This window comes from Neopsephotus bourkii, unplaced genomic scaffold, assembly GCF_033783945.1.
Source record: "Neopsephotus bourkii isolate Nb327-2 ecotype Australia unplaced genomic scaffold, CSIRO-AGI_Nbou_v1 NB_354, whole genome shotgun sequence".
NCBI lineage: Eukaryota > Metazoa > Chordata > Aves > Psittaciformes > Psittacidae > Neopsephotus > Neopsephotus bourkii.
Window position 1 is genome coordinate 689,791 of NW_026900860.1, and position 26,356 is coordinate 716,146.

Below are 26,356 nucleotides of genomic sequence, written 5' to 3' on the forward strand. Positions count from 1 at the left end.
GGGGACGGAGGGACAGGGGCCCCCCTGGCAGCACCGCAGAGCCTGTCTGCCTGAGGGGGCTGTGGTGGGGGAGAGAGTCCACTTTGAAGGACTGGAAATGAGAGAGGAAGGAGAAGAGAGATGTTTGGTACGAAATAGAGAATCTAGGCTAAGAGAGTGTCCCCTGTGCAAAGGGGTAGTGTAACGAGAGAGGAGGGGATCTCTTTTATGGAACAAGCAGCTAGGACAAGGGTGTGATGAAAGAGAGTAAAACTAAAGCAGAAGTCTGGCTGGCAAACTTTGGTCCTCCTCAGAGATCTGGTCTTTTTCTGCAGACCCAAGCACTGAAGAGTTGTGTGTAAAGAGCGAGCCATTCCTGTATTTCTGGAGATCAGGAGCAGGAGCCTGCCCAATATTTGCAGGGAGAGAGACCTCTAAAAACATTTATGGTGTCGTGGGTTTGTTCATTTGTTTTTCCCAGTGGGTTACAGTTTCCATTGTGCTGCCTTTTGGGTTTGTGATTTAAGCAGTTGTACAGTTTCACTCCAGCAGAGTTTCAATCAAATTTCAGTTGATGCTTTAACTTACTGGACACCTTTGAAATCCTGGAAGTACGTTTCCCCTGGGTCTTAAACTGACATTGCCATACATGTGTGTATCCTGTGTATCCTGCCATGTATATGCTTTCCTGTTTCTTCATGCATATCCTGATGATGTGTTATGATAACATGTTCTTGTAGTAGGCTGGAATAATAAAACCACTTCTTTTATAGCAAAGATGATGAAAGCTTTTTCTTTACTACAGTGCGTAGTTTCAGGCATTTATTTAACAACATCATCAGTTCTTGGATGACATTCCCTATGTGCTTGCCTTTCTAAATGGAAAGCTTGCTCAGTCTCTGGTAGGAGCCCATCAATCAGCAAGTTGGTTAAAGGTGTAATGTTATCTGCAGTTTAGTCCCATGATTTTCCCTGTGTTGCAATGCTGTACAAGGAAAGCAAAGCAGCAGGGAAAGCATGCGTGTTAGGGAGGATAATAGCATGGCAGAAAGCTTCCTGATTCTCAAACAAGTGGCAATTCCTTCCGATAACACGGGATTACAGTGGATTTGCAACCAGGACACTGGGTTTTACTAAGTCAGTGTATCAAAGCTTTTTCTTCCCCTTGTCAGCTGGTTGAGTGACATTTGCTTGCTCCATGTCAAGATGAGAGGGTGGAAGTTTGTGTAGGCCATCACTTGCCAAATCCTGTGCAGTGACAGTGTCTGCAAGGCACAGGGCTAAGTGAAGGGGACTCTATGTACACTGCTTATATACTGTGGAGTAGAAAGGGGCTCTGTGGGGAGAGCAGAGCCCTGGGAGGCATAGCATGTGTATGCAGGATCATGCTCCTTGCTTCATACTGCTGGTGTTTGGGCATGTACTATGAGGCTTCGTATTAAAGCACAGGCTGTTTATACTGGTGTGGCATAGTGCTCTGAAGTACTCATCCACCATCACCCAGAAGGAAGATGTGGCTAGAAAGCACCCGCTCTGCCTGGGATTTATGTTGAGCTCTTCACCATCAACTTTGTATAAAGAGCAACCTGTGCCTTTTTGTTCTTTATTTCCCAGGACAGAATAGTCCTTTATACCCCATTGCTTAACCCTGGCAAGTTAAACTAAATGAACAGCACAAAACTAAACCACAAACTGTTATTATTGCTCGCTTACGCCTCTGGTTTCAGAGCTGCATGCTGTGGCAGACTGTGACTGCTCTTTTGTGCAAACCCTTAGATAGAGGAGGCTAAATAGCAAGTACGTGTCCAGGGGAGGAAGGAGCTAGAGGTCAGGGGCATTGATGTCACATTCACTTTACCTCTATGAGAGAATGATTAAGGTTCACACAGGCAGAAAGGTGAAGGACTGAAATGGTGAATGAAACCAGAATGAAAGGCAATTGCTTTTTCTTGTGTTGCAAATCTGTTTGAGTAGAAGCAGGGCCGTGTTCTCTCCCCTTTGAACTGAAGAGCAGCTGTAGTGAGTCAGGGCAGAGATTTGCCTGTTCCAGTGCATGGCATGGGCTAATAGCAGAGCCCTGGGTACAAAGTTGAAATACTAGACCAGCATACAGTCCTGTTTCTGTCAGTGTACCCTTCCAGTTTCTGACAGTGTGCAAACAGGGGTTTCTTCAGCCACCCACTGTAGCCACATCTCCATGCTGAATAACTTCTCATGGAGTTTTGCAGGGCTCAGAGTCACTTCATTCACAGGAGCTGTCTTTGCTCTTGAGGGCATAACATGGAAAGGCTGTAGAAATACAAATGGCTAGTCCACCACGAGCTGGTACTTGCCAACTCCGCGGGGTGGAGGTGAGTTTCACTTGTTTGGTGTTACTTGTGACTCCTACAGATGCAAGAAGACAACTGGGCTTTTTGAGTCTGTTGTATATTGTGCAGCAGGCAATACCTGTGCATGCAGCAAACCCTTTACCTTTAGCATATGTTGGTTTCTCATCAGAAGCTATTAGCCTCCACCTGGTACCCATATTATCTTTTTCTTTCACAAAATAGATTACAATTAAAAGTTCCTGAAGACTGCATATGAAGCCTGTAATTGGTATGAAATGAAAATGAAATGTACTTTGCATCGCTTTCTAAATGACAGGGTCTGGTACTTCTCCTGACCAAGGATTCCATGGAAGCAAAAATCTGCAAAGGAAACGCCACTTCATAGGAGTATCCCGAGTCCTGGTCATGCACGTACCATGCTTGTTGCCAGAAGTTTATCTGTTTAGTAAATTTACCCTTTCTAAAGGGAGGGACTCTAATCAATTCCAGCAGAAAAGACAAATAATCCCATCCAGCCAAGGAGAAGCAATGTTTTATACTCCTTAATTAAACAAACTTTCCTTTTGGCCACGTGTTATCCATAACTCTGCATGTGGCCAGAAGAACCAAATCAGGTAGTCCTGCATATGCCCCAAAGCTCTCCCCCTCCTGCGTCTCTCCAGTTCATAACCTCTCAGAGGACTGCTTATACACTGTCATTCTTACAGTACAGGAGCTCCCTGTGCTTGCACCCTTGCCAAATTCCCAGAGATTTCCTTTCAGATCAGACTGTGTGATCAGATTCCATTGAAAATCCTCACCCTCTCTATTAGCATAAGCTCTGTTCAGATTTTTATACTTTCCAGTTATCAAAAAGCAGAATTTTCAGCAGAAATGCACTGCTGTAATACAGTGATTTGGACTCCCGAGTTTTGTAAAACATAAGAATCTGGCAGCCTTCTCTCTTTGGTAATCCTTTCTCGGAAAAACTAAGCTTCTTAATAAATCTCAGTAGTCATGGATGGAAATCCACCAACTGCAGCAGTGTTTATTGACCTTTCCAAAGTGTTAGATTTAATGAGACTTTCTTTAGTGCAACTGTACATAAATTAGTCAAGTCAGCTCTTCTCCATGTTTGCCCTGATGAGGTTCTCAGCTTCTTTTAGCCTTGACTGGTTCTTTACTTTAAAGGACATGTTCGCACTTCAGGCTGCAGTGTGTTGTGGAAGTACCTGAGCTGACTCAGATACTGGGGCCAGTTTAAAGGCAGTAGCCTGAAGATGAGCAGAGGGCTTATCCAACTTCTTGTCAGGCTAGTCTGCAGTTTCACTACGAGCAGTGCTTGAGCAAGCTCACCTAAAGCCAGCTTAGCCATATCTGCACTGTGGTTGTAGGTGCACATGTGCACCTCAGAGGTTTAGTGGTGCTTGGTCCTTTTGTTCATATGCTTATTCAGTAAGGCAGCTGAGGGAGCTTCTTGCACCAAAGACACTATGAGTGGGGTCTTACCATAGCATTACAGACTAGTTTGGGTTAGAAAGGACCATTTCACCTAGTTCCAACCCCCTGCCATGGGCAAGGACACCTCACACCAGACCATGTCACCCAAGCCCCTGTGTCCAACCTGGCCTTGAACACTGCTAGGGATGGGGCAGCCACAGCTTCTCTGGGCACCCTGTGCCAGCGCCTCAGCAGCCTCATAGGGAAGAGCTTCTGCCTTAGATCTAACCTGAACTTGCCCTGTTTCAGTTTGAGCCGATCACCCTTTGTCCCATAGCTGCAGCCCCTGATGAAGAGTCCCTTTTCTGCTTCCTTCCATTCTTTCATACCAAAGCAGCTATAGTCAGTGTCTGGTTTTCTCCAACTCTATTAGTAGAGCAGTGCAGCTAAGAAACATTTAGGAAATCTTTGGTTATCCAGTTTCAGTCTTATGATAGGCAGGTGTCTTTCTACATAAAGGGGAGTATGGAGTGGTTATCGGAGAAAAACGGCTGATGTCACACCAAGCACAAGCATTCAAACCTCTAGTTGCATCACCATGCGTATTATGAACACTTACCTATCAGACTGCTTATGGTGCCTTTTCAGGATATGTTTTCCCTTAGTAACACTATCTGAAGTTGTAAGAATAGCTTTCCATATCTAAAAGTACTGGCTGTAGCACTCAAATACATACAAACTGATGTATCCACAGGGGTTTATTTGATTCGAGTTGTGCAAACATATGGTGTACTAAAGGCTACCAAAATCTATGGGCTACTCAAACCAAAATGTTCCTGTTAAATTATGTCTAGTCTCAAGACAGACCTGTAGTGCTTTGACGCACATTTTCTTGCTACTGACAATCTTTATTTGTGCGCGTTGGAGAGGTGTATAAAAGAGCTCATTAATGTGTATAGTGCTCAGAAGGTACAAGTCCATTTGACATATCTTTCCCTGAAAAGCCCTGGGATGTAAGCCTGGAAAATCCTTAAAACCATTTCACCTGCATTTGTCACATGTCAACCATGGGAAAGTGTACATAGCGTGTTAGGTCCCTGTGAGCCATTCAGCCTCCCGGGGTGCTCTTCATGCACTGTGAAGCTCATTTGGCTTTTCCTAGTCTTTTTCTTGGAGGCTTTGATTAGTGAATCAATCAAGTCTGTTGGTATTGGGAATGTCATTTTTCAGACAGGATATTGGGGAAAGTTCCATTATGAAGGTATTTTATTTCTGGAATAGGTTATGAAGTCTGCTTACTTGAAACTTTCCTTGCTTGGAACTGCTCTGCTGAAATACTGCCTTCCTTTCCACTAAGGTTTTCTATTTTCTCATGCAAAATACATTGCTCTTCCCTTGATGCTTCTGTACCATCATTTTGGGATCTCGTGTAGTTTAAGCCCAAACTTGACCAGGGCAATAATTTCATCATCTGTGTTGTGCACGCTGCAGAACTTTACCAGGATTTCCTGGTGAAGCTGACTTGTAGTGGACTGTGTACACTGTAAGGAAGTGGTTCAGTCTTGCTGTAACGATTCTGGGTGGCAGTGCATGCCCCAGCACCAGGGAGGGTTGACCCAAGAGAAAACCATCCTCACAAATGCTAACCTGCAGTTTGTTACCTGAACTTTACCAGCTTCAGCTTTGTGCATATGCTTCTCTGGTATCTGATGTAATCTTCCTCTGCAATGCCTACAGTCAGAATTAGGATATTGTTTGGTACATTCAAGTGAATTCATGTCTTATCTTCATTATTCTACCATATGGTTTCAAGGTGGGTACAGGATCCACGGCTGTTATGATCATTATTGATACAGACCTGCAGAAGGATAGTGAAGGGACACTGTTTCTATCTAGTGCTCTGTTATGAAGCAGTAGAGCAGAATTCTTGATAAAGCATTCATTTATCTTTTCCTATGTATTTCAAAGAGCTGTGGCCTCAGCAGGGTTCATTCGTCAGGGCAAATCAGCAGCTTAGTTCATTTTCTGCTACTCCCATTGAGCACGGTTGAATTGTACTGCTCAGCTACTGACATTCCTTTTGAGACTGAAAACTCTTTGTAGCTGAGAGCACGACTCATTTACTTATGGAACTACTTGTGGCCCTTTCAGGTGCTATAAGATAGATATGAAGAAGTGCAGTTTGCAGAGGAAAACCTTCAGAACGGTTCAGAAGACTATTACTATAGATCAGTAAAAGATGCAGTAAGAGTAACCGTAGAGAAAACATTTCAGAATGCTAAATGGATCTTTTCATTCCCCACTTTAGAGGGGGATCTTTTTTGTGGCATTTCTTAATCTGCCTGAACCAAAATGTCTGTAAACGTAATTCCTGATGTGATTCAATGATAGTCATAGACGTGAGGACTTCCATGGCCATATGGGTTAAAACTTAAACAGGGGAAGTTTAGATGGGATATAAGGAGGAAATTCTTTCCTGTTAGGGTGGTGAGGCACTGGAATAGGTTGCTCAAGGAGGTTGTTAATGCTCCATCCCTGGCAGTGTTCAAGGCCAGGCTGGATGAGGCCTTGGGTGATGGTTTAGAGCGAGGTATCCCTGCCCATGGCAGGGGGGTTGGAGCTTGATGATCTTAAGGTCCTTTCCAACCCCAACTATTCTATGATTCTATGTGAAAACTGCCCAGTTTTGTAAAGCCTTAAGTTTGCTGAGGCTATCATCTCGCACACGTGTTCACCCAACAGCTAAGGTGCAGGTAAAGCCCAAGGCTACACTACTCAGAACCTTTTAAGATCCCACAAGCCACAACAAACACAGACCGAGAGGGATCAGCTGTGCCATGACATATACTGCTGAGGGGGTAAGGACAAACCCACAGATGGGTTTGATGCCCTGGTGGGGGGCAGGAATTGCACACCGGTTTTCCAAAGATCCCAGTGTTGTGTCGCTGTGCCACGATGAAATAATGAAAGCTCAATGTAATGCTTCTGATTATATTATCTGTGGGTTAAGTGTGCTGTCATTTGAGAGCCTGGTGGAGAGATTTTGGGAGGGGAGGGGTTGAGCCCTATGAAACCTCAAAGCACTTTCTTTCCACTGTGGGCAGCTCCATTAAGCTGTGATTAAACTCAGCTTTTTCTAATGTTGTAATTCACCTCCAAACATTTGCTTTTGCTCCAAACACAATATTAGATGTAGATGTTTGTGTTTGCGGTGTGGCTTGGTTCATTACTGTTTGTCTGGCTTAGCCTTTGCTGTTGTCAGTTATCAATTAAGTATTTGATCCTTCTTGAGCTATAAAATAGCTTGCTTCATCATGAGACCAGCACTCCTGAATTCAGGACTTTGTTGAGGCTTACTGGTGAGAAATATGTGTATTTAAATACATTGGAAGTAAGATAGTTGTATTCTAACTGTGGTTTACATGCAGTGATCCATAAGCTGTAGAAGTTTTCTGGCGTTGAAGACAAACTGTGTTGAAGTGACTTTGCTTCAGTATTATTTCTTAATCCATCAGAATGTGCTTTCCTTTTCCTGGAAAAAAAAACAACCCTTTTCAAGTCAGTTGCTCCAAATGTATCAAGTGACAAACTGCAGATAGCAAATGGAGCATTTGTTTGAGTTCATGCTTATTACAGCAGTGTTCTGGAAAGCGTTTGTGCTTAGGCTTTTAATAAGCTCCCTCTAGAGATCAATTACCATGATTTGCCTAGTTACTATGGATAAGAGGTTTTTGGGGGGTGGTTGTTGTTGTTGAAATGCTTTGTTAAACTGAAAGAGGTTTGAATGCTTTTATTCAGGCAGAATAAAACCAGAAGGGGAAGCAGAGCACAGTGTCTGTAAGGAAAAATCGAAATGGAAATAGCAAAAGGGCTCTGCAGCATCGCCAGGTCTTGTAGGACGATCCTGCCTGTGTGTTTTAGGCTTGTTCACAGGTAGCCCAGAATGTAGGTCAGCAGGAGGAGATGTGTAAGAAGGAGGATAAGCACCGATAAGTTAATACTCTTGACAAAGTTTTCTTGCTGTAAGGTTTCAGTATAATCAAAACCAGTTCAGCATTTGAGGAAAAGCACCATGAAATGGAGTAATGGAATTAGCTTTTATGTTTTTCCAGGAACCTAAACCACATTTCCTGTCACAACTGTGTATTATTAATACAAGGCATCTGCTAAATAGGAGCTGCCCTGAAATGTGCACAAATATCATATGTCTGGTTTAAGGCATTTGTTTTCTGATGTTTGCGGTGAAAAGCTAAAGCGAGATGCTGCCTCAGCCCATCGTAAAGAAGGAGTGGGACTGGAAATCCAGCAAGTTTTCAGCATGGTCTCACAGACAGATAATATAATGCTGTTCATTTAGCAGCCACGACTGTTACCGCCTGCTTTTTTATGTCTTGCTTCCCTTTCATTTTGCATTCTGTGGCTGCAGCAATTAGTTTGCAGTCACCGAGGGAAATGAGCAGCTATCCTGAAAGTTGCTCACTTTCCCAGCCCCTGGTCCTTTACAAGTGGGAGCAGAAAGTTGATTGCTTTCTGCTTTTTGGAGTGGGGACGAGACATGTCATCCTTTCTCACGTTGTAACCAGCCTTCACACTTGGAAGGCAAAGGGCCCAAAGTCTGCTAACAAAATGGGATCATCTTGGGAATAGGATGTCAGGAATATAATTTCCCAGGGGTCTCATGTCCTACCCAGATATTTTTCCACATTAATACCCACTCTGGAAAAAAAAAAAAATCTATTACTGCATTTCCTCGTAGATGACTTCAACCTATACTGAGGATGACAGAGGCTTCTCTGGGAGCCAGCCAAGCCTGGAAGTTTGGCGCTGAGTCCTGGGCTGTGAATCAGGACAGCGAGACTCAGAAATTCCTATAGTTTCCCCAGGGCCTGCGTACAAGAGCTCTGGATAGTGTCACAGGTATCTGTGTGCTGCTTGTGTCACGTTAGCCTCCTCAGTGTGCTGAGCAGTGGGACAGCACATCTGAAATCCCACTTGATTACAATGGATCACTTATGGGAGGCCTTGGAGGTCAGCATAAGCTTTCACCAAATGTAGCTGTGAACTGAGGTAACGTGAGAGCCCTGACACGGAGATCAGCTCCCTTGGAGAGCTGCTCAGCTCTGGTTTTCCAGCCCTCACCAATTTGTTTTATGCTGATGTCAATGGCATCCCCTTCCTCTCATGCAGAAATAGTGCAGCAGTGGGACCAGGGCAGTGGTTGTCCCCCTGCACTGGGCACTGGTGAGGCTGCACCTCGAATCCTGTGTTCAGCTCTGGTCCCCTCACTACAAGAGAGACATTGAGCGGCTGGAGCAGGGCCAGAGAAGGGCAGTGGAGCTGGTGCAGGGTCTGGAGCACAGGGGTGATGGGGAGCGGCTGAGGGACCTGGGGGGTTCAGTCTGGAGAAGGCTCAGGGGGGACCTGATGGCTGCCTCCAACTGCCTGAGAGGAGGATGGAGCCAGGAGGGGCTGGACTCTGCTCCCAAGGAACAGGGATGGGACAAGAGGAACCGGCCTCAAGCTGCACCAGGGCAGGTTTAGATGGAGCTGAGGAACAATTCCTGCCCCAGAGGGTGCTCAGGCATTGGAACAGGCTGCCCAGGGCAGGGCTGCAGTCACCGTCCCTGCAAGTGTTCACACAGCGTGGAGATGAGGCCTCAGTGCCATGGGTCAGTGGTGGCCTTGGCAGTGCTGGGGAACGGTTGGACTGGATGAGGTTAAAGGGCTTTTCCAGCCTGGTTGATTCCATGATTCTGTGCTATCCTTGGTCTTTGCTCTGTCTCTTCTCCTGAACAGCTCTACCCATTCCTGCAGATTGTGCTCTGAAAAAATCCCCTCAGCACTTTAAGGGATTTGCTCTTAATGAAAATGAAAACTTACTGAAACAAGCAGAGTGAGGAGGTTCTGCTTTTTTCATTAGTGTAGCTACATCTTGCTTTATCCTCAGTCCGTCGTGATCCCTTGGCTGTGTTATGTCTAATTTAAGGATTCTGGGATTAAAGGACAAAAGCGTTAGCTAGTTCATGTCTGCAGTGCTGTGCAGGTTTATACCAGTTGAGCAGCTGAACTTGTGTAAGCTAAAAACCCTTTTGCAGACTAATCAAGTGCCATTTCACATACAGAGGGAGCAACTTGCCTTTCCAGCTGTACAGCTGGTTTGAGCCCTGAATGTAAAATCACAGTGATACGCAGAAGCCAGGAGTGAAAGGATATCTGTTCCTTAGAGGCAGCCTGGCGGATCTGAAAGCCATGCTGGGTGTTTTAAGGTTTGCAGATCCAACAGGATAAAGGTTTTGCAATTGGAGTTTACTAATGATTTCCTTGGTTGGTGAACCAAAAGCAGATCCTGCTCACCAGTTTGGATTGTGAAAGGAAAACATATTGTTTGGAGTTTACTCTCTAATGGGGCTAATTATTCCCTGTATTTCCCCATCACAATCATAATTCTCTTCAGAGGGAAAAAAGAATTAATGTTCTCATTAATTTCTGAAACAGGCTTTTCTCTTCCTGACAACTTGTGCTTCCTTTGAGGAGGCTAATACCTGGTGATGGAAATTGTAAAGAATAACTAGGAAAGCTTTGTAGAGCACGATTTCCTTCAAATTACCCCACCAAAGAGCTGTTCATAATGACGAAAATAATTCCCAGTGTTTGTGATGAAAACACTATTGAAACTGCAGTCTGCTCCCTCGCCTGGTGGCATCCTCCTGCTCACACGGAGGGAACACGCTCTGTGTCCTGTTATTGTAAGCGTGCCTGGGAGAGCGGTGTTGGCAGCACCGACTCTTCGCGCATGCTCTCAAGTTCCATTAATACAAAGTGTTTTCTGACCCAGAGGCTAAAAGCTCTCCAGTAGCCACACAGGGCTTTAGGTTCTTTGCAGCAGGACCAGATGGTTTGGGTACAGTGTGTGTGTGTGTGTCAGGGTGAAGCGGGATGGGAATGCTGTCCTCTGTAGCTGTGTACCTTCAGCTACCAAGTTTCCCTGTGAGAGCAGCATGTTGGTATCCACAGAGAACAGGCTGCTGGGTGAAGGAGAGTTAACAGAGAGCAGCGTAACACCTTCCAAATCAAACTGGTCTGGTGCTAGGCCAGTTTGAAAGTGAACTCCCTTAAAAACATGGTCAAATGAGGCTCCTGTGGGCCATTATGAACCTGGGTTTTTTCTCTCAAAGAGCAATTTCATCATTCCTGGAAGCCTGTCATGTAAGTGTGCCTGATGAAACACACCTCTTGGCTGCCAGGTGAGGAAATACCTTTTCCTTCATTAAGGAGCGTCTGTCCAAATGAAGAAAAGCAGCTCCACACTTAGCAGATCTATTTATATGCATGAAACAGTGTAATTTGGACCTGTATGATGTTCCTACCTGAACATGTGAAAAAACCCGCCCTCTTGTACCTAGGAAAAACTTGTCTTAGCTGGGAAGTAATTAATCTGGAGAAGTTTAGTCTGAAGCAGGGAAGGGTTATGTACTTTTCCAGGCTGGTTTGCCTGCCAAAGTGTTACTGAGGGGCAGAAAGCACCCCTGAGAAGATCATAACCTATTTTGGTGGTACTGTGCTTGTAGTTATACCAGTTATATGAAGCAGCTGTAAGACTAAATGGTGCTTGTACCAGTCTCGCTGAATTCCCCTGAACAACATGTCAGTGTTTTAAGCATGCTTCCCTGCCCTGCTGGCTCTTCCTGTCTGCTGTCCTTCAGCTGCAGGACTTCTCATAGCTCATTCTACTCCCAGCGTCAGCGTTTGTCTTTGTGGTACCAGGTCTGGCTCCATGGACTGCTGCCGTGTCCTCTGTGATAGTCCTGTGTTACAGCTGGTGTTGGCCATCACAACTGGAATCATTCCTTTTGATCTACATCCTTTCTACTTTCAATCTAAACTTCCAATACAGCTACTATCTAGTGTAAGTAAGGCAGCTTTTCTGAATCAGACATTCGCATTGCTACATGGCTAATATATGCTATCAGCGAGCTCCTGAAACAGTATTAGGAAAGAACTGCACTGCCCTGGGAAAGCGGCTTTATCCTGTCCTAGTTTCTAAAGCTGCACTGCACCTATTCTGTGTTTTGTGAACAGAAAATGTGCTGCGGGCCATACCCAAGAAATACGTATCCCCCGCGTGATTTGTTTGTAACGCACAAGATCAGACACGGTTTTGAAGTGTGATGAATAGAGAACAATGTCCTGTTTGTGAGGGTGTGTGCACTGTCAAGCAGGCGAGGGTGAAGGACTGCACTGTTTTAAATGGGCATCAAAAAAGGTCATTTGGCAATGGGCAACCTTTGCTCCTGCACAGTCTGTGACTGAACAGCTGGCATTCACAGAGGATGCTACGCAAAGGTATTTGTAGTCAACACGACTTTCTTCTGCAGAAAGAGCAATGCCAAGAATAAAACTGGTAACAGAGTAGAAAATGATGGAGATTTGTGCTGTGTGCACTTAAGCTGCTTTTAACAATTACGCTCTTCTTCCTTTTATGGTTGCTTTCTTTTTCCCACTCAGAGCTTCAAAACTTGTCTCGTTCTAACGAAAAAGGAAAGGCACTGATGTTACACAGTAGTGGCAGACAAACCAATTTGTTGAAGATTACTGTTGAAAAGTATTCTTCACTAATAGGTCACATTTATTCTCTTGAAACAGTGTGCAAATTTTTAAACTCTTTGGAGGCTGTAGTGAATGTTTTTCGTTTTTACAGTAATGTTTTGAGGAGTCGCAGCTAGCAGGCATCTCAGAAGGGGAACGTAAGTACCCTCCCGAAGCACTTGTTGCCATCATATTATGCTTCTCTACCTATTTTCTCCCTTGCTCAGAGAACACCAAAAAAATTACTTGCTTTCAAGCTATAACAACTTAGCAATTTCTTCATTTATTCCCTTCAAGAAGGTATGTATCATACTTAGAGTTGTTTCATCTGCCTCTTTTGTGTTGATTCCCCTAGCTTCAGAAAATGGACATAAATGCGAGTAGCTATTGATGGGAAGAATACCAATGCATTACTTTAGCATATTTATTCCCTGTAAACACTCACTAGTTAAATGCTTTTCTCAAAGCACTTCCCAACACATTCTTAAAACACAGTTATCCAAATAGACTCCTCCAAGAGCAGGCATCACCCCGTCGTTAATCACCCATGGCTGAAGGAAGGCTGGTTGGCTTTCTTACCAGAGCCATTCTCCCAGCTTCTCTTCATTTGGGAAAGCAAATGCGCCCTGTGGCATGCCCTGAAGGATGATAAAGCCCCAGAGTATTACTGGCACCGGTCTTCAGAGAGGAAGCATGAAGTATTGTTCTGAGCACAAGCCAAACCTGAAACACCCACTCCCCTCTGACCGTGATTCTCTCCATGGCTTTCTGTAAATCACTGAATCTCCTCACCTCTGTTTCTTTATCTGTCAAATGGTGATAATATCCCTGTGTTTTGCTGAGTAATTTTACAAGACGTTGGAAAATTAATGCTTGGAAATTGCTTTGATGATAAAAAGTGCATTTTCAGCGTGAGATTGAATACAAAGAGCTCAAAAGAATGGTGTTCTGCACTCAGTTATAAAGTAATTGTGACAGATTAAATGCTTAAGTCATACGGCAGGACCTACAACTGTGTTTTTAGAGCAATCCACAATAGCATTTCCTTAGAAAAAGCCATGGAAAGTAGAAACCAAAAATGCTCCCCACTGTTTCCTTGTGGTAAGAATGCTGCAATAGAAATGGTGAAGAGAATATTTGACTCAAAATGTCCACAGAGTGTTTCAGCTGAAAACAAACTGACAGCTCAGTGGAGAGTTGTCAGTACTGGGCACACAATTGCCTCTGAGTGTAGGTCAGCAGCAGTCCTGTTGCTTGAGTGACTTTCTTTGATGTTGCAAAGTAGCCATGGATTAAGGTTGCAGCAAGCCTGGAGCAGAACAAAGCAGACCATGGGAGTAGCAAAAAATAGCAGGAGAAGGCAGGGTTTTCTCAAAGACCACACTTTAAACCAAAAAGCAATTTCAACCACAAAGGGAATGGAAGACCTTTATTTTTTAGCCCTGTTTTCTGTGTATGGGCTGCGGCTCCAAATGATGAGGCTTGTTGAGTGAGATCTATTGTCTGACCTTCATCTAGAAGGGTCTTTCAGTAGGGTCTTTTCAGCCTTCTGGAGAAAAGGCTGTGAACAGCCAGGTGAATGATGGGCTAATTCCAAAGAAGAACTAGCATCTCAACCACAAACTGGGTAAACTGGAGGTACATAAATGAACACTGCCTCTTGAACCCACATAATGACAGTGGTGCTGAAATGCTCTAACATTTCCCTGTTGGACCCAGAATATCTTCAGGCTTTTGGAGCTCTGCTTTATTTCTTGTGCAGGCACCTCTGTGTCCTAGGAATGCTGTGAAAACTTGTAGGGCAGCTCTGGGATCTGTGATGGTCCCTCTGTGCACCCCAAGTGATGCTTGAAGCCAGAGCAGGTCCTGCTCTCCACACCCTGAAGGGGATCACCACTTTCTATTTAAAATGCAAATAGTTAGGCCCCTTTGGCACAATGTAAAGCTCAGAGCAAACCACAGGATGTGAGAGGGACAGATCCTGTATTCTTTTCATCTTCAGCTTTTCTACCTGTCTCTGTAAGAGAAGTGAGCTCATGGCAAACAATGTGGTGGGGAAAGAGAACTCTCCACTTTTCCATGGAAGGGCTCTCATCTGACAAAAGCACTAACAAGGAAAAAGATGTTTCTGGTTTTCAGTCTTCCACACAATTGTCTTTGTGTTTTGCACTAAGTCTCCACTGACTCAACTGTGGAAACCACCCTCCAGAGATGATGGCTCTAAGTTGTCCCCTCCAGGCAGCCTAGAGTATGATCTGTATAGTAGGGCTCTCATTGTTTGGATGGGCTGGTCCTTTTCCATGTCGAGGTGCTGTTTTAAAGAGGTGAATCCTCTTCTCTATTTCCAGTAAAAACCTGTCAGCTCAGCCTAAATAAAGCAGGAGGCTTATGGCACTTCATGGTGGATGTGAGGTTTGAAACTTATTCCAACTCTCAAGTAGTCAATGAAGACATTGTGCAGTGAAAGCAGCACCTTGTCCTGAGGCAGCAATTGGATGTATTTGCAAATCATGTTGCAGTTATAAGCCCCAGCTGGCAATGACCCACTTTTTTATTGTACACAGTGTTACTCAGTTGATTTGTGCTAGTCACAGAGCAAAATTCTGGCATTTCAAATAGCTGTAAATATTTATGAGTTAAATGCAATTTTTGCTAGTATTTTTAGCACCACTGTACAGAAAGATTATCTGCAAAGGGTGGGATGTTGCTGGCGTTTCACACAGGCACCAGGAGAGCTTTGGAGTTCTTTTTCCTATTGAAAGTCGTAATCTGGAGAACAATCCAAGAAAGGCTTCCAGTATGACAGAACACTTCTTATAACTTATGTACATCTATGACCTGTTACATAAACACAGAAGCAAAATAGAAAACATCTGCATCCCAAAGTCAGGTTTATTATGACTTGGAACAGGGTGCCCAGGGAAGCTGTGGCTGCTCCATCCCTGGCAGTGCTCAAGGCCAGGTTGGACACAGGGGCTTGAAGCAAGCTGCTCTAGTGGAGGGTGTCCCTGCCCATGGCAGGGGGTTGGTACTGGATGATCTTCAGGTCCTTCCCAACCCAAACCAGTCTGGGATTCTGTGATTCTAAGGTAGTTGTGGTAGCTGAACTGATCCTTTATTGGCTGCTCATGTAGGGAAGCAATGTGAAGAGCTGAGAAGTTTGGGAACTTGCTAGGTAGGCACTAAGAGAGGCCATTCTCTCTGGACAGGTTTTGTCAGTTCTCATATAGTAATCTGAGATGTATTTTTCTCCATTTATTCCCTTCACTAAGCTGATTCAAAAGTCAATGCTTTCAGCAAGATAGCTATGGATTAAATACAGATGTGCACACATAGGAGTGATTCCTTATGTCACCTAAAAAGATGGTGTAATGTGGTGTAATAGAATGAGATTTGCATCTGATTTACAACCTCAGTACAACTAAATTTGGAACACCTTTTGGATCTCTTACACTTTGCCCTGTTGGAGGTCAGGTGAGAGTCTTGCCACTGTTTGTAATAATGTAAATTATAATAGACTGGCTGTTATACATAAATTATTATAATATTAATGTAAGTAAACTGGCTGTGACCTGGCCAATTTTTTTCCTGAATTTCATTCCACTAACATAACCATTAAAAATGGTAAGCAAAGTAATACCTGATGTAGGGATGTTTCTTAAGACTCCTTTCCCCTATGTTTGGACTAGACCATCTGTTCTGCCCAAGGGTGGCTAAGGTACTGAAATAGAATCATAGAATCATTTAGATTGGAAAAGACCTTTAAGATTGTTGAGTTCAACATTAACTCAGCACTGCCAAGGCTACCACTAAAACCGAAATACTGAGGTGTTTAAATACTCCAATAGTGGATTATCAGCTTCCTCACTAGGAATCATGGGAGGTTTCAATAGGATCACTGAGGTACACGGGAGCTGACTTGCCATCCCCTTAACTCCCATCATTCCACACTTAAAGCTAGACAGCTTCTAAGGGGTACTGTGGGGAGAAGAAAAACCAAGCCCACCTTTGTGTTTAGTAGCTGACTAGTTAGAAACTAAGGCTCAAGCATGGTTAACTAAGACTCAGATACAATCAAGGCAGCAGAGTTGAACCTCACGGCAGCTGTAGTAACTGTACACAAGTGGACTCCACATCCACAGTGAGAACAAGGCTGTATCACTTTGCTTCCAATACTGCTTTCATTGGAGGGAAGAATGGGTAAGGAAATCCATGGAAAGGCCCTTTAGTTCAGCAAAGCAGGTAGTGTATGGACGAGGAAGCCTCTAAGATGTTCAGCATGGATCCAGCAGTGAGCTGCTTCCTTACAATACTAATTCACTGTATTTTTTTGCAAAAGTAACTTTATGAATCCCCAGAAAATTCCCCAGGCAATTTTCCAGCTTCTGAGCTTGAAACAAGTTTTCAAGGATGCAAGAGATTCCCTAAAAGGAAGCTAGGAAAATGATGATATCTGCATGTACAGAAATACTGACTTTGTGACTGCAGGGATCTCTTTATAGGCATTACTTACATAGATACAAGTAAAGGTGATGGGGTGTGGGGGGGAAGGTTTGCACTTCACGAAGAGCCAGTTTGAGGATTGGGGATCAGAGGAGAGAGGAACCTGGGAAGATGGAGCCACCTGCAGTGCTGACCAATTTAGTGTAACGTTTGCCAAGCCAAACAAGACAAGAAGGCCGAACTTGATGTTGTCTTCCTAGAGTCCATAACTTCCTGTCTGAGAGCTCCAAAGGGAGGGCTCATGTTAACCTCAGCTGTGTCATATTTGACTTGGCTATTGGAAGGCTCACTTGGCTCCCTTTGTAAATGCCACACCTTTTATGTTTCTGACTCTCCCTGTTTTAATACTGCTGTTTTGCTACGTGGAGATTTCTTGTCATAGTTGTGTGAATGTACATGGCTCATCCTCCTGTCTGTTGCTGGGCTTCTAATCTGCAGCCTCCCAGTGGGTGCTGATCTTGTCCCACCATTCAAATGTTGCACATGAGGGTGCATTACTGTGTGATGTCCAGAGGCTGAATGAAAACAAGAGGCTTGGTTCAATACCATGAGCTCTCAGCTTGTGAGAGAGAACTCTAGGGCACTGTTTGTAATTCCCACAGGGACTTTGTATTCAGACAAGCAGTGAGAAGCTTGATGCTTTAGTCTGCCTGAGGACTGTACTGCTGGATACATAAATACTCATTTTGACAGCTTAACTGCATGTGAAACAAATGACAAGTTGAAAACAAGGCTTTCGTCAAAATCACAAGCTTTGTTTTGCCTTCCCAGCTGCAAAATTCCCACTTGACCACCTCCCTGCCTTTTGCACATTCACCCTGCCTTGTCCCCTTGGCAATGCCCATGCCTTTTTAGGGGGTGCTCACTTCTGTAGTGAGCAGACCACAGAAGAACTTGCACAGAAAGGCAAGAGTAAGGTCCCTTTCCAAAAGCCTCCTGCTGCCTCTCTCCTCCTTGCTGGAATTGTTTGCTTCACTTTCATCTGATCATGCCTACAGCTGATCACGTAAGAAAGGAGACTCTCACTACTTGACAGTGAAAACCCAACGCTTTCAACTCAGGTGCGGTTGCTTCAGAAGAGCACAGAAATAAGAGAAGGGACATGAACATCTGCTAGAGACAGTTTTCTAGTGATGCTTGCACTGGTCTGCAAGTGGCTGGCAGTGCACCCTCCAGGGTTCACCAAGGCTGTGGTGGGGGCTGGATGCCTTCCTGCTGGCTCCCAGTACTGAAGACAGGCATGGACCTCTTTGGCAGCTGTTGCTTTTGGACTCTGTAGCCATTCTGGCAGTAAGAGTGCTGCTCCGAATGTGTCCCAGAGAAACCTACCATCACAAATCATCCCTCTGCCCCACATGGATTCTCTTTTTGGCCTCAGAGAAACCTGCTGCATGAATACACAGCATCACACTGCTTTCTTCCTAAAGGGCAGATGCTTTGAAAGGCTGCCAGGCCTCTGCAGCTGTTGGGACACTGGGCAAGAGACGTTTAAACACTCTACCTCTTTCAGATCAAATGAGAAGTGGGGCTTTCTGCTGCTGCTTTTCTAGGGTGGTTACACTCAGGTTCCTCCACTGCCTGCCAGTGACTGTAACAGCAGCAGAACTCACTTTTATTTGTGCATCTAAAATGGTGAGGGCCATGTCAATATGTAGGTATTTGTGCCAGGCTGTTCAGCATCTTGGTTTACAAGTAATCTCGAGGTTCTGGTCACATTTTACTATACAAAGTCCTAAAATAAGAGGGAGAAAAGAAAAAAAACACTCATCTAGTGTAGAAGCCCAGGCAGGGAGAGCTTCCAGTGGGACCATTGCTGGAGTTTGTCAGTGTTTCTGCTCCATGGGCTTGGCAGTGACCTGTGTGGAAGCGTAGCTGCTCACCTGACCACAGAGCATACATGGGCTCTTGGATGTCATGTATCATAGAACGGTTTGGGTTGGAAGGGGCCTTAAAGCTCATCCATTTCCAACCCCTGCCATGGGCAGGGACACCTTCCACTAGAGCAGGTTGCTCCAAGCCCCTGTGTCCAACCTGGCCTTGAGCACTGCCAGGGATGGGGCAGCCACAGCTTCTCTGGGCACCCTGTGCCAGCGCCTCAGCACCCTCACAGGGAAGAGCTTCTGCCTTAGATCTAACCTGAACTTGCCCTGTTTCAGTCTGAACCCATCACCCCTTGTCCTGTGGCTGCAGTCCCTGATGAAGAGCCCCTCTCCAGCATCCTTGTAGCCCCCTTCAGACACTGGAAGCTGCTCTGAGGTCTCCACGCAGTTTCTCTTCTCCAGGCTGAACAGCCCCAATGTTCTCAGCCTGTCTCCATAGGGGAGGTGCTTCAGCTCCTGATCATCATTGTGGCCTCCTCTGGACTTGCTCCAACAGCTCCATGTCACCCCATAACTAATGACAACGCTGACCTTTTCAGTGGAATTGGTGTGAAAGCTGTAACTCGTTCGACCTCAGGCTGCAGCAGCGCTCCTGCATGCGCACCGTTTGTGTTAGGCAGCCACCTAGAGGGCCCGCTGCCTGCGCTGACTTCACACTGGTGACCAGAAACCACAGAGCTGCAGGAAAACGCAAGCTCTGCTGACCCTTAGCGGCTGCAGTGCCGAGTGGGAATGGCTCTACACAGCCAGGCCTGCTGCTCCTCTGCTGTCGTGAGGTGGTGTCACATATTTGTCTTTTCTACGGGGTAAGGGACTGACTAACTTGCCGAGGGCAGAAACTGGGGAGCAGTGTCAGCGGGGAAGAGGGTCTGGGTATTACAGAGGAGAATGCACCTGACCTTGGGATTTTACAGCAGTTCCACGGAGCAGATGCAGCACCCACCTAGGGGCTGTCACAACTGGCGCTGTAAACTGGAGGCGAGTCATGCCCTGGCAAAGAGAGGTGGGAAGAAAAACTGGAGGCAAAACACAAAGTGCTTAAGGACCACCATGTGGCTCGGATGGACAGATGTGATTCTCAGAGGCACTAGGAGGTGTGTGTTTGATTCAGATAGGGAAGACTTGACCCTTGTACTGATGGGACTTCGCCTGGAGCATCAGACATGAGCCTGGCTTTCCAAGATCAGGAACCAGGAATTCGAATATGCAAAGCAGGCCTCAGGCTGATCAGGGGTGCTCTTTTATAGGAGAATCTTGAAAATCTGGCAAGACAGCATGCAAAAGGGTATGAACTCTTTCCCCCATTAAAAATTACATCACTGATGTCAACAGAGAGGGGAAAAACGTCACCTGGTGCAAGGTCAGGTGAACCTTTTGGGCTGGAAAGTCAATGCTTTTTACACTGAGAGGGTAAAACACCGGCACAGGCTGCCCAGAGAGGTGCTGGGTGCTCCATCCTCGGAGACATTGCAGGCCAGGCTGGATGTGGTTCTGGGCAACCTGATCTAGATGAAGCTGCCCCTGCTCGTTGCAGGGGGTTGGAACTGGATGAGGTTTGAAGGTCCCTTCCCACCCCAACTATTCTGTGAGTCAACCTGTTTGTAACACTAGGAGCAGTGAGCTTTGTTAGCTGTCTGTGAAGTGCCGGGAGGAGGGAACCCTTGCTACAGCGCAGGTTGATCCATCGGGGGTTCTCAGTCCCAGCACTTCCAGCGCCCCGTTCCTGCTTTGCTGATGCTCTCCAGACTCGCTAAGCGCTCAGCTTGTGTAGCGGGGACTGTAAACCGGGTGTCCCTGCGTTACCGTGCAGCAGGCAGCCGAACGCAGCCCCCCTGCTGGTGTGCGCCCAGTCCTTCGTGCTTGCTCCGCTGTTCACTGACACAGCCCCGGGGCCGCTCTCCCCGCAGCGCCCGGGACGAGGAGCGGCGCAGGCGGCCGGCAGAGGGCGCTCAAGGGCCGGAGCTCCGCCCCGCTCCCGCCCCCCGGCGCCGTCCGGTCGCTCGCGGGGGCCGGCGGGGTCGCGCCGCTGCCTCGTGCCCACCGCTCGCTGCGCGGCTGCACCCTCGGCTCCACCGGGCCCGCGGGGGGCCGCGGCTGCTGCTCCTTCGGCTCCCGGCGGCGGAGCCCTGCTCAGGTAAGCGGGGAGCGGGGTCCCCTCTCCGTCCGCCTCGGTCCCGGGTGGGCGGGAGCAGCCGGGGTCCGGTCCTGCCCCGGTTCCTCCCCACCGGGCCCGGGCCGTGCTGAGTCCTCTGCCCAAGGGCCTCCCGGCGGAGCCCCGCCGCCTCCTTGCCCCGCAGGGCCCGGCAGCGCGGCGGCCTGGGGGGCGCTGGTTGTTGGCTGCCCGGCCCGCCGGGGTCCCGGTGCCCTGGCCGTGTTCCGCTGGGACACCTCCGTGCTCTGTCTCCCCGCAGGGAGGCGGCCGGCGGGTTCGCTGGGAGCAGCTCCCAGCTCGATGCTGCTGCCGGCCTGGGAAATGCGCCTCTACGGGCTCCTCGCCGTGGGCTCGCACCTCTACGCGTTCTACGAGGCGCACCGAGCGTCCCGAAGTAAGTTCGTGATGGGGGTGCGCGCTCCTGCGCTCGCTGGAGTTGGTCCGAGGGGGTGGCTGCTGTGCTCCTCCTGGCTGCCGAGCAGCCCTGTGCCAGCGGGGCAGAGAGCTTTGTCCTACGGCTCTTGGCAAGGGTGTCAGGGAAGAGGTGGGCTCAGAGCCTTGGCTGTAGCTTTGGGGTCAGTTTGTTGCCAAACACCCGCCTGTGCCTCGAGTAAGTTTTACGTAGCTGCTCTAGTGGCTTGTTTTGGTTCGGTGGGGCTGAGTTGTGCAGAGGAGGGGTGGGGGGTTAAACAAGTTATGTAGAGTTTCCATGTGAAAAGAAGCTGTGTTCTAGCACGTTGGTATTGTAAGGGACGTAAAGGTGGTATTACTTGATAGAAGTATAGTTAGTTAGATCAACCTCGTTAGTGAAATTAGTGCCTGCTGTTGGGGTTTAATCAGCCAGGTGTTCTACATTACTGACCTTAGCTGGCTCTCAGAAAAGCTGAAGGGAGGAACAGGAGTGCTGGAAAGGCAGGGCCCTGAAGGAGGTGCTGGGTAGATGGGTACAGGGCTCTGCAGAGATGGCAGCAGGCAGCATGCAGGTGGGTTCTGGAGATGGCTTCTCAGAGCAGCTTTGCCCTGCTCTCCTGTACCGGTCAGTGTCAGGTTTGTGTGTCCCTTCTGCTCTGCTGGGAGAAACTAGGTAGCCCTTAAAGAGGAGAAATGAGCATTAGCACTGGTCCCCTGTGGTAACAGGTTGGTTGATGTCGGCTGCTGCCCCTGTGGCAGGGGGCAAGCATAGCTCTGAGCAATTCAATTCCCTTGCCTTTGCTGCAGGGCAGAGCCATGTCTTGGTTGGGCAGCTCACCTGGTGCGTGGTGACATGGTGATGTGCTTCAGTGCCTCCATCGGTGGAGGCCTTGCGGGAGTGTGCAGCAGAGGCCGCAGCCCCGGCTGTCACATTGGACGGAGCCTTGGGTGACATGGTGTGAGGTGTCCCTGCCCATGGCAGGGGGTGGAACTGGATGATCTTAAGGTCCTTTCCACCCCAACCCGTTCTGTGATTCTCCCCGCTCTGGCTGCTGTGTCCTTAGCAAAGGTTTACTCTTCTCTGCAGAGTATGAAGCTGCGATGGACACAGAGTTTGGGCTGGAACCAGGGACTCTCTTTCAGGGCCTCAAAAAGGTAGGATGGGTACCTTAAAAAGGTAGGACAGGTAACAGTATCTTTTATTTTGTGGCAGCGAAGTGAATGTCTCCATGCCTTCTGCTCACCCCAGCTTCTCATCTAGCTTCAGAGTTTGTAGTAACTGTGCAGCTAGGGATGGTCATAGTCAGTTTCAGTCTGTTTCTGCTGGCGAACTGACCAGGTGTGTTTACATCTGAAAATCACAACCCAAGTTTGGTGTCTTGATTCCCGCACTAGGCATTTCTCCTTTGTTAATTACTGAATAACCTTCTGGTTTGCTGTTTGGCCTTAAAAGCTATCACCCCCTTTGGGATTTCCTGCAGCCTTTTCCCTCTTTTTCCTCTTGCTGGGTGGTTTGGATAACATCAGCTTAAGACCAGTGAACACCCGTTTTCCTCTTGCTTGGTCTGTAGTACAGTGTAGAACAGAACAGATTCATGAGGCATACAGGCTTAAAGAAACATGGTTGGTATCAAAAAAATACCCCAAACTAATGAGAACATTGGCACCCAAGCCAAGAAGCACCCTCACCATGTGCTTTTGACCTCGTATCCTTCTGAAGTACAGCTGATACTAATGTTGAGAATGATTTACACAAGACCAGGCATGCACAGTTGTGGAAGTATGTTGGTGTTCAGGCCCTGCTACAGGACCCTTCACATGTGCTCTCAAGAAAGCCATGATGCACTTTTGGTGGGGCTTTGTACAGGACACAAGGCCACCAGGTGATCCCTGTTAACTAATGTAGATAAAACCCCCGTGTGGCAGGAACCTGCAGCTGGCCTCACTTCATCACATCCCACCTGGGCTTTGTTGAAATGGGGAGTGAAACCCCTCTTCCTCAAGGTGCCTTTTCAGCCAAGCTGAAATAAATACAAGTTCCTGGCTAAACTTTGCATGGGTTCAGTGTAGCTCAAGATGAGTCCTAACATTAAAAGGGTGAGAGCAAGCAAAGACGTGATTTTGTTGGCTTTGAAGAGATGACCCAGATCAGTAGTAGCACACCGATTTGTTGTTTCCTGAGAGGCTTCCTGATGGAGAACCCAAGTGAGTCCCTGCTGGACTGGCAGCCTTGGGGACCCTTGCTGCAGTCTGCATCTCTGTGCAGTCACCAGCCTGTTCCCCATGTCCTGGGGAGGAGGTGTGAGGGGGTGGCTCTCTTTGTAGTTAGAAAACTCCCTGGCATCTGGGGGGCAAGGCAGTGATTGCTGGTCAGGTTCAGCACCAGCTGAGGGCCTTAGGAGTTGTGACACCACCTAAAGCTCTTCTTCTGCATTTTACACCATTGGGAGTCAAAATAGTGCTGTCAGAGCTCACTGCTGTAAGTGATTCTATTGGATTGCTGAAGTGACAGTCTGCAGATGTGGAGGTCTGTGGTGTTGGGTAATGGACCTAATGTGTAGGTGTTTCCTGTAAGAACATGCTTTTATGGCCAGATACACATAGTGACTGGTTCCCTTGGTGCCCCAGGACCCCATGGACTTCGAGTGGAGCTACTGGATTGAATGGGGAAGGGAACGTATACTGTGGCTTCTGGCTGGTCACCTGCTGGTATCACAAGTGTCCAGGCTCTTGGTGGAGAAGGTATGTAAGGGGTTTCTACACAGCAGGGGGTTTCTGTGGGTTTCGGTTTACTTGGGCATGGGAAACTTGGCACTGGGGCCACTGGGTGTGGAAAATCCCATTCTGGGGGGTGAATTGTGTGAGTGGGTCTGCGGTGATGTTCAGGTGAGAGCGTTGCCTTAGTGTCCGGAGACTTGAGCCTCCAGCCCATGAAAACCTGTGCTTTGTTGTGAGCCATTAACCAGTGGCATTTGACCTCTGCAACAAAGAAAGTGGTAGGTATTCCTTTCCAAGACTGTGAGGTGATGACTGCTTGGGTTTTGGCATGGCTGCTCAATGATTGTACGATTGTGAGAAATGACTGGCATGTGGTGTCCCACCTGCTAGTTTGGGGAAGGAAAGGAGGAACTTATGTTCTCTTCCAGATCAGGGAGACTCTGGATTTCTTACATGCTGCTACAGAAGCCCCTTCTGTGTATCGCATCCTTTATGGGTTCCCTATACACCTTCCCAGGGAAGTGTTGGAATCGTCATCCCTGGAAGTGTTCATAGGAGGCCCTCTGTGCCATGGGTTAGTGGTGACCTTGGCAGTGCTGGGGAATGGTTGGACTTGATGAGCTTAAAGGGCTTTTCCAACCCAATTGACTGATTCTGTGTTTGTTCTTAACCTTGCTGACTGCATTTGTTTCCCTGTGTAGGACAGCACAGTTATTGAGTGGTTGGTTGGTTGTTTTTCATTAGAAATAATCAAACTAAAACCTGTTCATTTTTCTTTAACAGTATAAACCATGGTGCTTGATGGTTTATGGAATGGCTGCCTGCTGGTTGCTGCTGGGAATCAAGGGCTTTGCTGTCATCCTGTTACATGCAACGATTTCCTTTGCTGTGGCTCAGTTTCAGCTGTCGGTCCTGACGTGGTTGTGCTCCCTTACTCTGCTATCCACCTTACGTATACCAGCTGTGGAAGAAGCCAAGGTAATGGGAAAAGGACTGATTAAGCACTGAATCAGTTATGGTGGTGGGTGCCCATTATGGCAGCTATGGTTTTGACAAAGTGCTGGTCAGTGCATTGAGATGAAGGATGAGCTTTAATGTGGAAGTGGTATTCAGCAGAGCTGATGTATGATAGTGCTTTAGTAATGCTCTAGTAAAAACATCTCTTGTTCTTTGAAGCTGTAATCATACCAATTTAAGGTGCTAGCTTTTGGGTTTGTATCCAGGAGTTGCTTAGTCAAGCAAAAGGTTCAGTAACATCCTTCCAGCCTTGAGCTTTCTCAGGAGTGACCGATTCTTTTCAGATCTGAACTGCAGCCTTTGGCTTCAGCCCTAGCAGTCCCTTTGCTGACAGCAGTGCTGCCAGCTGGTTTGGGTATTGTAGTACTGGGCCAAATAATGCTGTTCCTGTAAGAATAGGTCTCCTGCTATCATAGTTGTTCACAGCCTATTATGTTACTCAAATGAAGCTGGTGGCTCTTTATGCTGTTAGCAGTAGCTTTGGAGGCCCTTTCTCTGGGGGCCATCTCTCCAGTGCTGCTTGTTCATGTGTTAATGCTCCCTTCAGATGCTTGTGCCAGCTGCTGTTAGATTTAGTTGCTTCCTGCTGCTGGTGACCCTGAAAGGGAGGATCTGGGTGGACATGGCTCTCCAGCCATACAGAAATCACAGACCTGCCCCATCATATTCTGGCTTTATTTTGTATTGCAGAGGAAGTGGTACGACACTGAGAATGAGTACTACCTGCTGCTCTTCACCCTGTCTGTCCGCTGCCTCTTCTGCACTAGCTTCAGCCTGGAGTACTGCTGGCATGGACCTGCCCAGAAGTCATCCCACTCGTTCCTCTGGATGCTGGCATACGTCTTTTATTACCCCACCTTCCACAACGGGCCCCTTATGAACTTTGATGAATTCAGTAAGCAGGTAACAGAGCTTTTTAAGATCACAGTTACTGCTTTTTAGTGCATCTGTGCCTCAAGTGAATTGGGGGAAGAGCTGTTGGGAGTGCATGGTGATCTCTTTTCAGCTGTGAAATTTAGATGCAGACCCCATGCTTTGAAGAATAGATTAAAGCATGATAGGTTGATCTTGAGAGCTTCTAACACCAATCATGAGAATGTTAGGTAGGCAGTTTCATCCAATTTCCCTTGAGATGCTCTTTTAATGGTGTGTTTTGGAATGCAGTTTACTGGTAAGCCTGAGTTTCTGTCTATTTTCTGGTTTCCTACTTGACAGAAATTGATGCAGATGAGACTTTCAGACAGAAGGTGTTCCCAATGTTATCTGCTGTCCTTTTAAGTGTTAAGTATGCTTCATGCAAAAGGGAAGGCCATAGTTAGAAACCAGTCTTGGGTGTTCACGCTTGTATGGCAGCCATGGCC

At 46.9% G+C, this 26,356-nt stretch overlaps 1 protein-coding gene across 3 annotated transcripts in view; it reads left to right on the forward strand.

Annotated features, from left to right (window-relative positions):
* Positions 1-20,738: 20,738 nt before the first annotated feature.
* HHAT (hedgehog acyltransferase) overlaps positions 20,739-26,356 on the forward strand; it is an 82,107-nt gene continuing 76,489 nt past the window's right edge. Inside the window, exons 1-6 of one of the 3 annotated variants that reach the window (XM_061348308.1) lie at positions 20,739-20,831; positions 21,109-21,243; positions 22,348-22,415; positions 23,889-24,002; positions 24,762-24,956; positions 25,686-25,898. In XM_061348308.1, the coding sequence (XP_061204292.1) occupies positions 21,150-21,243; positions 22,348-22,415; positions 23,889-24,002; positions 24,762-24,956; positions 25,686-25,898 (684 nt within the window). In that variant the 5' untranslated portion in view covers positions 20,739-20,831; positions 21,109-21,149. Of the gene's footprint in view, positions 20,832-21,108; positions 21,244-21,808; positions 21,886-22,347; positions 22,416-23,710; positions 23,788-23,888; positions 24,003-24,761; positions 24,957-25,685; positions 25,899-26,356 lie in introns of those variants that run through there. The other 2 variants (XM_061348309.1, XM_061348310.1) reach the window with 2 other exon arrangements.